Source organism: Balaenoptera borealis (genome assembly GCF_965194805.1).
Source record: "Balaenoptera borealis genome assembly, chromosome: X".
NCBI classification, from domain to species: domain Eukaryota; kingdom Metazoa; phylum Chordata; class Mammalia; order Artiodactyla; family Balaenopteridae; genus Balaenoptera; species Balaenoptera borealis.
This window is the reverse complement of record NC_138881.1, coordinates 37317326-37326607: the sequence shown is the minus strand read 5'-3', so window position 1 is coordinate 37326607 and position 9282 is coordinate 37317326. Positions and strand designations below refer to the sequence as shown.

The 9282-nt window shown below is 36.4% G+C and overlaps 1 protein-coding gene across 10 annotated transcripts in view; it reads left to right on the top strand.

The window, feature by feature from the left end:
* CASK (calcium/calmodulin dependent serine protein kinase) overlaps nucleotides 1–9282 on the top strand; it is a 394779-nt gene that overhangs the window by 278698 nt on the left and 106799 nt on the right. For all 10 annotated transcript variants that reach the window (XM_082378094.1, XM_082378100.1, XM_082378096.1 and 7 more), the window contains exon 9: nucleotides 5–88. In XM_082378094.1, coding sequence (XP_082234220.1) covers nucleotides 5–88 — 84 coding nt within the window. The remainder of the gene's footprint in view (nucleotides 1–4; nucleotides 89–9282) is intronic.

The following is a 9282-nucleotide window of genomic DNA, read 5'->3' as shown; positions in this document are numbered from 1 at the left end:
ATAGGAGCGGGATCGTTATGCCTACAAGATTCATCTTCCAGAAACAGTAGAACAACTGAGGAAATTTAATGCAAGGAGGAAACTAAAGGTAAATTAAAGAAATCATCAAAAAGCCAGATAGAGGCAGTTGATGATAATGTTTTTATTCTGTTTCAGTGCCCATAAATATTATCCTGGTATTGGCTGTTGCTTTCTTACAGCTAAATTCTTATTTCCAAAAGTTACCATTATTTCAATAAGATTTTGGTTTTTTAAGTCATTTAAGGTAATATCTAAGTACAAATCCAAACAATAAGTTATAATAAATGGAAGATTAATCATATTTTAGATTTATGTTATCTCTAAAATTCATAGCAGAGATATAATTACTTTAAAAATAGTAATTTGCTATTATTATCCATTATTGTTGAATTTTAATCTAGGCCATGCTTTCTCAAACTTAAATATTTTGTCAGAAAATGTGAGTTTAGTTCAATGGGAATAATACCAAATTAGAATTGGAACTAGGGTTGAACAGCCATCACAAAGCAGTAAAAATCCCCACTACCTTAGTCTACTAGAAAATATTTTCAAATCACTTTTCTCACTTTTTCATTATTCTTCCTAGGGTACCTTTCTCCCGTTTACCATGCTCCCTATCCTCCACCCCACCAAAAACAGACAAATAAACAAACAAAACACAGTATTTACTTCATATGGAGGGCCCATTTGACTTTAAAAGGTTTTTGAGGTTTTTGAAAAAGACCCGGAATAAAATAATGGAATCTTTCAGCACTGGGCAAAAATCTTATGGGACAGCATTTCCCTCCTCCCCCCAACAGAGGAAACTATTATATTATGGTCTTAAAGTTAACTTATATTTGACTTACTTTAATTACTATTAAAAAACTTAGCTCTATCCTCTAAGTGGTTGATTAGATGAGTCCTCCTTAGCCATGTGACTCCTGCCAACTATAAAACTTCTCTTCATAAGTATTTTCAGATATGTCATAAGTTGCAATAATATTATTAATTCATTGTTATTTGACTCCTGAAATATGTGAATGATTGTATTCAACTCTAGATTTATAAGAACATTTATATGAATTTTCAGGAAACTATGTAGGCTACAGTATTATCATATGGAGCTGAACTGGCCAACATATTAGCCACTAGCCACATGTAGCGTTTTAAATCTAAATTAACTAAAATTAAATAAAATTAAAAGGTCAGTTCCGGGACTTCCCTGGTGGTGCAGTGGTTGAGAATCTGCCTGCCAACGCAGGGGACACAGGTTCGAGCCCTGGTCCAGGACGATCCCACATGCTGCGGAGCAACTAAGCCTGTGCACCACAACTACTGAGCCTGCGCTCTAGGGCCCGCGAGCCACAACTGCTGAGCCCACGAGCCACAGCTGCTGAGCCCGCATGCCACAACTACTGGAGCCCATGTGCCTAGAGCCTGTGCTCCGCAACGAGAAGCCACCTCAATGAGAAGCCTGCGCACCGCAACGAAGAGTAGCCCCTGCTCACAGCAACTAGAGAAAGCCCGCACACAGCAACGAAGACCCAACGTAGCCAAAAAATTAAATAAATAAATAAATAAAATTAAAAAAAAAAAAAGGTCAGTTCCTCACTCACATTAGCACATTCCAAGTGTTCAGCAACCATATGTGGCTAGTGGCTGCCATATTGGACAGAGCAGATATAGGACATTTCCATCATTGCAAAAAGTTCTATTAGAGAGTGCAACTGTAGAGTAAGGGAAATTCTAACATGTCACTGTTGGTGATGATTATTCCCAGTTAAGCCTTTTTCCTAGTTGTTTTTGCAGTCAGGGGTACAAACTGGCTCTTCTCTATTTAAAAATCCTCGGCAAAACAATAATTATTAATGACATGCCATTATTGAGATGGTGCCCAAAGGAGTTTCCCAAGACTTTTGGTTTTTTGCTTTGCTATACACCTGAACCAGTATGGCCTACAAAAGAAAAAGAAAATCTTATCCAAAGTGAATGGTTAGCCATTTTTGAAGTTAATTTCTTTCCCAAAGAAGCTATTAATTATACTTCTTTCTCAGTTCTTCCCTAAAGTCTTTTTAACTCTATTGTTGCTTTGGCCTGTGTGACATTACCCTGCCTGGGATTGAACCTTTCATTGCCCAAATAAAAGCCGTTTACTATAGGGTTCAGGCTTGCCCCCTCACAAGAAACACATGCTGTATTTCTCCCAGTGCCACTGAATCAGACTTGGGCCTAAAATAGCCAAAGTGGTGACTAAGATTCATTTGGACAGGAGCAAGCTGTCACAGCGGAGAGGGATCATGTGAATTTACCACATCCCTTTGCAAGCCTCTTTAAAATTTAAGACCCACCAAACAACCTAGAATTAGGAGCATCAGCAGGGTTATCACTGAGTTTTTTTTCAGCTTCTGGTAAGGCTGTATTCCTTTGTGTATTCAGCCACCCTGGTTAAAGCTTGTTATACCTACTCTCCTCAAGAAACTAATTCTCATTCTGCCATTTCTGTGAGCTTCTAGAACAGAGATTGCAACTTCCCTGGCTTTCAGAGCTCACCACACAATTTATTTTCACAAATGAACAGCTAGGTACCCATCCTTCTACCTAGACACTGTTTTTAAGCCCATCAAATGGTGGGAAACACCCTAATTATTATGATTCCCTTTGAAGTTCACACAAAGCAGTAGAAAATTGATTTTATTACTAAGTCAGAGGTAGGAAATTTTTATTGTCAGTGGCAAGAAGAAAGTGAATGAGTACAGTGTTATGGGAAAGAGTGACCTCTAGAGCTACATCGCCTTAGGTGAATTCTGACCCTGACACTAGCTGTGTAACCTTGAACGAGTTATTTAAATTTTGTGTGCCTCAATTTCCTTGTCTATAAAAATGGGGATAATGATAATAGCTAACTCATAGGGTTGTAAGGATTTAATGAATTAATATAGCAGTTAGAATAGTACCTAGCAGTCATACGTGCTCCATAGATATTATTTTCTATTAACATTTTATTGTTATTGTTTTATTATTATTTTAATATTTAATACCTTTGATTTGGTCTCTATTTATTAACAACTGTAATTCCTAAATGGACGCTCCATACCATTTTAGCTTTTCCCCAGTAACATCATTTACATTTTTGAGATTTTTAAAGGCTTTCAAAAAATTACAGAACACCAAAAATGTCGCTGAATAATCCCTATTTATGTATTTCTTCCAAAGTAATGATGCTTAGACTTTTCTGACCATTTTGATCATCATTTTCCTTCACAGTATCTAGAAAGAAAGGATCTTATACCTGTGGTATATTGTAATAGTCACTCCCCTTCTAGTGACTCTAGTATCTTTCCTCTAGTGTCATATCCATCCTGTGATATACATTCTTTAGAGCAGTGGCTCTCCAAGTGTGATCCCCAGACCATCAGCATCAGCATCACCTGGGAACTTATTAAAAATACAGATTCTCAGGCTCTAGTACAGTCAGGCAAAAAAAAAAAAAAAAGACAATTCCATCCACAATAGCATCAAAAAGAATGAAACACTTAAGAATAAATTTAACAAAAGAATTTTAAGACTTGTAAACTAATATTGCTGAGAGAAATTAAAGAAGATCTAAATAAGTGGAGAGGTATTTAATATTCGTGGATTGGAAGACTCAATATTGTTAAGATTCTTCCCAAATTGGTCTGTAGGTTGAACACAATCCCTATCAAAGTTTTAGCAGAAATTGACAAACTGATCCTAAATTTACATGGAAATGCAGAGGACCAAGAATAGTCAAAACAATCTGTTGAAAAAGAACAAAGTTGGAGGACTTATATTTTCCAACACTTACTATAAAGCTATAGTATCTGTGGTACTGGTATGGTATAGGGTTAGACGTGTAGATTGGTGAAGAGAATCAAGAGTTCAGGAATAAACTCTTATATTTATGGTCAGTTGATTTTCAACCAAAATGCCAAAGCAATTCAATGGGGAAGGAATAGTCTTTTCAACAAATGGTGCTGGGACAATTGGATATTGACATGCAGTAAAAGACATAAACGGCCACGTATTGGATGGTTGCATTTATTTGCAGTATCTCGAATAGGTATTTACGTGTGTAAGTCCATAGAGACAAAAAGCAAACTGGTGATTGCCAGGCACTGGGTAGTGACTGCTTAATGGGTATAGGGACTTTCTGGGTTGGGATGAGGATGTTTTGGATCTAGACAGAAGTGGTGGCCGCATAACATTGTGAATGTACTAATTAGCACTGAATTGTACACTTTAAAATGGTTAGTTTTATGTTATGTGAATTCCACATAACCTACTTTTTTTTTATACCATATGACAAAATAGTCTTCTTAAATACTGGCTTTCACTTTGGCACACTTGAAGGACATGACACATTCACATAGTAACAGTAGCTCACCACACCAGTCAGCTCAGCCAAGACACCACCCATCCCTCCCCCCCTCAGCCCCAGGCATGCAGGAGGTTGGAGGGGCATACGTTTATTGAAAAAGCCCCATGGGTGATTCTGATAAGTTTACCTTATTGAGAGTCATTACTCTAAAGCACAAACTTGTAATTGGTCTACAAAATTCCGTCATATGTACATATCATAATTTAATTAAACAGCTGTTGGACATGGACATTGCTTCCAGTTTTCCACAACCATAAATACTATTGCATTGACTCTGTTTTCACTAATCTTTGTACACCTCTGATTATATTCTTAGGGTAAGTTCTTTGCTACTGGAACTTGTTGGCATCAGAGTGTATACATGTATTTAAGATTTTTGATCTCTATGAATAACTTACCTTCCAAAAGGCTTATACCTGTTTATAAATTTTAATGTATTTTTGGTAGTGAGTTTATTATTTTTGCAGTTGAACCTTTTTCCCATTCTGAAAGTTTTGTGAAACTATTTTATGCCAGAATATAAAACATTATTCATTTTACTCTACTGAAATTTCAAGACTATTACTCATTATTGGTTATAATAGTGTCAGTACTCAGCAATCAGAAAGTGTTCCTTTCCATATTCATACATTCATTTTGGCATTTAACCTATTCAGCAAGCTACAGGACACAACAAATACCTAATGAGAAAATTATTTGGACAAGTATAAAGCATTGACATCATTTTCAGACTATCTTTCGAACTGTAGGTTTTAAAAGTTTATAGAACCCTACATGTGATTTGAATTATCACACATTTCTTTTTATTTTCCTTTCTTTCTTTCATTATTTTATTTTACACCTGTGAATGATGATGGAAAATTTCTTTTCACCATTTTGGTTATCAGACATTTCATATGTTGAATTTTTCCCCTCCTTTTATTTCATACCGAGCTCTAGAATTTTAATACTTCAGTTTTTTCACATCCTCTAGAAATAATACTTCTTATATAAACTACATAGTCCTGAGTACAGGACTAGATATGAGGATTGTATTTTCTCAGACTGAATATTAGGATGCATGGGACAGAGTGTGTGATCCAGACTGTCTGGAAAATCTGTGCTCTATGGGTATGTGTCTCTTAAGGAGGCATACCTGTACTCTAACTCTGGGTGCCATTTACATGAAGGAGTTACTGTGCAAGGGGCCGAGGTGGGGAAAGGGGCTGTGGGTGTCTGAGCTTGTCTATCTAGGGAAGAGGCTCAGCAGGAAATCTGTTCTAGAAATCATTCCCTTTGCTTCATGAATTAGAAAGCAAATTTCCCTATAGTGAAGTATGTCAAAGTTATTCTGTACAAATAGAAGCAATATTCTGTATTTGGGTAAGTTTATTGCAGTCACTTCAGGAAAGGGTGAGTTGAATCCGTGTAATTCAATTTAGAGGATAAAACCATTTATTCCTTGTATATACAGAAAGTGAGGGAGATTTCTGATAACTTCCTATAATTTTCCTTTATTGATTTTGCAAATTGCAAAAATATAGCCTGCATTACTTCTCTGACTTGGGTTCCTGCAGTTTGTAGAACTAGAAAAAATTTGTTTAGGAATGCCGTTTTCCGGTACTCACTATCCAATACAATAGCCACTAGGCATATGTGGCTACTTAATTTTTAATTTTAATTAATATTAAATGAAATTTAAAATTTGATTTCTCGGTTGCACTAGCCACATTTCAAGTGCTCAGTACCACATGTGGCCAGTCGCTACAGTATTGGTCAGTACAGGTATAGAACATTTCTGTCATCACGGAAAGTTCTGTTGTACAGCACTGCTATCTGCAAGAGTAATGCTACACCTAAGCAGCACCTTTTGAGAGGTCAACCAGGAAGCTTTAATTAGCTGCCTTTTGTCAGTCTTCCCCCTTCTACCAATTCATCAACAGCTAACTTAAAGATTTATCGAGGACCTTTGTGCCCTAATGAAAACCAGCACTTACCCAGAGTCCTCTAATTACAGGAGAGAACAGTAAATTAGCAGAGAGGTTGCAGGCTCCAGCTCCTCAGAGCAGTAAATCTGGTATCCAAAAGGCACCTTTGATTCTAAACCTGAAAACGGTTATTCTGGTATGAACAGTTACATAAATAATAATTGACGTGAGTTTGACCTTATATTTTATAAAGCAATTCTATTAGTTGCTGATTCTGAAATACAGAGTTTATTACTCTCAAAGTTAGACAGTCTAGCTTTTGAAAGTTATTATATACATTAAAAGACCATCTTTATGAAATACTTTTACACAGACCCAAAAGGATTCCTAAGATATCTATTCCATGCAATTGCTCTGAAATATAGCCATATCTACTACACTAACAAGTCTCATTTTTAATCTTCTTCAGAGAAGATAGCACAGCCTCCTTTAATCATATGCCCTGACTTAATTTTGAAACTCTAGCTTTTAGACTTTTGTTTAGATTATGCTTAAGTATCAAATACATATAGGCCATGCTGACTAAACTGAATGATAACTTTGGTTGTGACTATATGGAGAGAGATGGGAAGTTCTGATTTAGTTAATGATCTTACCTCATTATCATCTAGGACCTAATTCTTACATGTAGTCAACATAAATCCTTTAACATTTCTGCCTCAAAATGATTTTCTAGCCTTTTGGTCAGCCTCAACCACTCCAAATTCTCCACCCTTTTTAGGGTTTTGAGTTGTGTTCTAAGTCTTAGTAAGATGATCCTCTCTCAAATTCTTAAGTCACACTTGAATTTGTATGTCCCGGTGATGCGTTTTGCCCCCCCAGTATATCACAAAATGATTGTGTGACCTTGCCACTTAGGTGCAAAGCCAGTATTCTATATCTCATACTTCTGTGTTTTGTATTTAGACTTTTAAAAATATACCTCCCTACCCTTGTGCCTATCAGCCTTCATGGTACTTGTTTCTGAGCTCAGTTAGGGGGCACCAGAAAGGGGGTATTGGCTTTTGACTCTGTCTTCAAGTCAGTAATTCATCTGTGTTCAACTCTCCTGTTCCTTACTTAATAACTTTGTTGTTTCCCTAAGTGCATGTACAGTAGTTTAACTTAGCAGAAGTCTGAGCTAACCATTTTCTTTGTTTGTTTTCCACTTCCTTAAATGAGACACAGAATCATCTAGTGGGGAGTGTTCCATTTTGATGTTTGACATATTAACTACAATTATGATTGAGCTTAATTACTTGTAGTTATCTTTTTCTTTGAATTTAAAATCTGCCTTCTCCTTTCTAGGTTAATTTGCTTAGTAGAAAGTTGCATCATTAATATTAGTAATCAGATTGTGAATGGTCTTCTTTTTTTAAAAAATAAATTTATTTATTTATTTGTTTTTATCTTTGGCTGTGCTGGTTCTTCGGTGCTGCACATGGGCTTTCTCTAGTTGAGGCAAGCAGTGGCTACTCTTCGTTGCGATGCGCAGGCTTCTCATTGTCATGGCTTCTCTTGTTGCAGAGCACGGGCTCTAGAGTGCAGGCTCAGTAGTTGTGGCGCACGGGCTTAGCTGCTCCCTGGCAAGTGGGATCTTTCCAGGCCAGGGATCAAACCTGTGTCCCCTGCATTGGCAGGCAGATTCTTAACCACTGCGCCACCAGGGAAGCCCGTGAATGGTCTTCTTAACTCAAAATCGTTATGTTTTACTCTCAAAACTTACTGAAGTATAAGTAAGATATACTGAAGTATATCTTCTAAACTAAAGTAGATAGAAAGCTTCTTTACGAAGGATTTAATAAACTGGAAAGTTTGAAGAACTACTTGTATAAGATCTGGTTTTATGTTGTTATATCCACAGGCTCTTCAATAGCGACAGTGTAGTAGAGGGGTTGGCAAACTACAATCTGGGGACCAAAGCACTCACATAAGAGCTTTACGCTTTCACAAATTAATACATCTATATTTCTATTTTTATATATAAAGTTTTATTGGAACACAGTGATGGAAATTCATGTACATATAGTCTATAGCTGCTTTCACGCTAAATGGCAGAGTTGAATAGTTACAACAGAGACCATATGCCCTGCAAGCCTAAAATATTCACTCTCTGGCCCTTTACAGGAAAATATTTTTGACCCCTAGTACAGTAAAAACCCTTGAACTGGGGAGAGTAGTCAGAAGACCTCCATTCTGTCTACTCTTGATTCTATCTCTAAGTTGGCAGCAACCTTAATAGGTTACTAAGCCTCTCTAGGCCTCAGTTTCTTCATCTGCAAAATGAGTCTCCTAGAATGAATCATCTTGCAGGTTGACTCTCCAACTCCAATAAAATTCTATAAATCCATAAACTGTTTTGAAACCATTTTGCTGTTTTACATAATAGCTTTGTATTGAATTTTTGAACCACATGCAGTCACTGAGTTTAGAGAGCTAAATAAACAAAACTGCTAACCATAAGACAGATAAATTAGGAACTTGCTACTATTGTTTCAAAAGAATTTACCTCTCAGGGCTCTTTTAAATAGTGCTTTCCCAGTATAAGTATTTCTAGATCTTTGACTATAGTGGTAACTAGAACAGGCCTTGAAACATAAAACTAACATATTAAGAAACTCAGCTGAACTTCATTTGGAAATAAAAATAAAGCATCTCTAAAATTTTAGTTTCAGTGTATGAGAAACATGTGCTTTGATCTATAAAAATTCCATTTTCATCCAGCTTTTAGGGAACATGTATAATATGTAAAGTGAAATAAGCTTCTACTACAGAAAGAAGAACTCAACATTCAGTACTATTTTTTCATCATGGTAGCGGACCATAAAATTCTGCATAAGAACCTCTCATGCATTAACCCTGGACTATTGGAAATCTAAAAAAGTTGCCTGGAATGGTATCATCAAGATCACTTCTCTACTTTTTGCTCTTCCC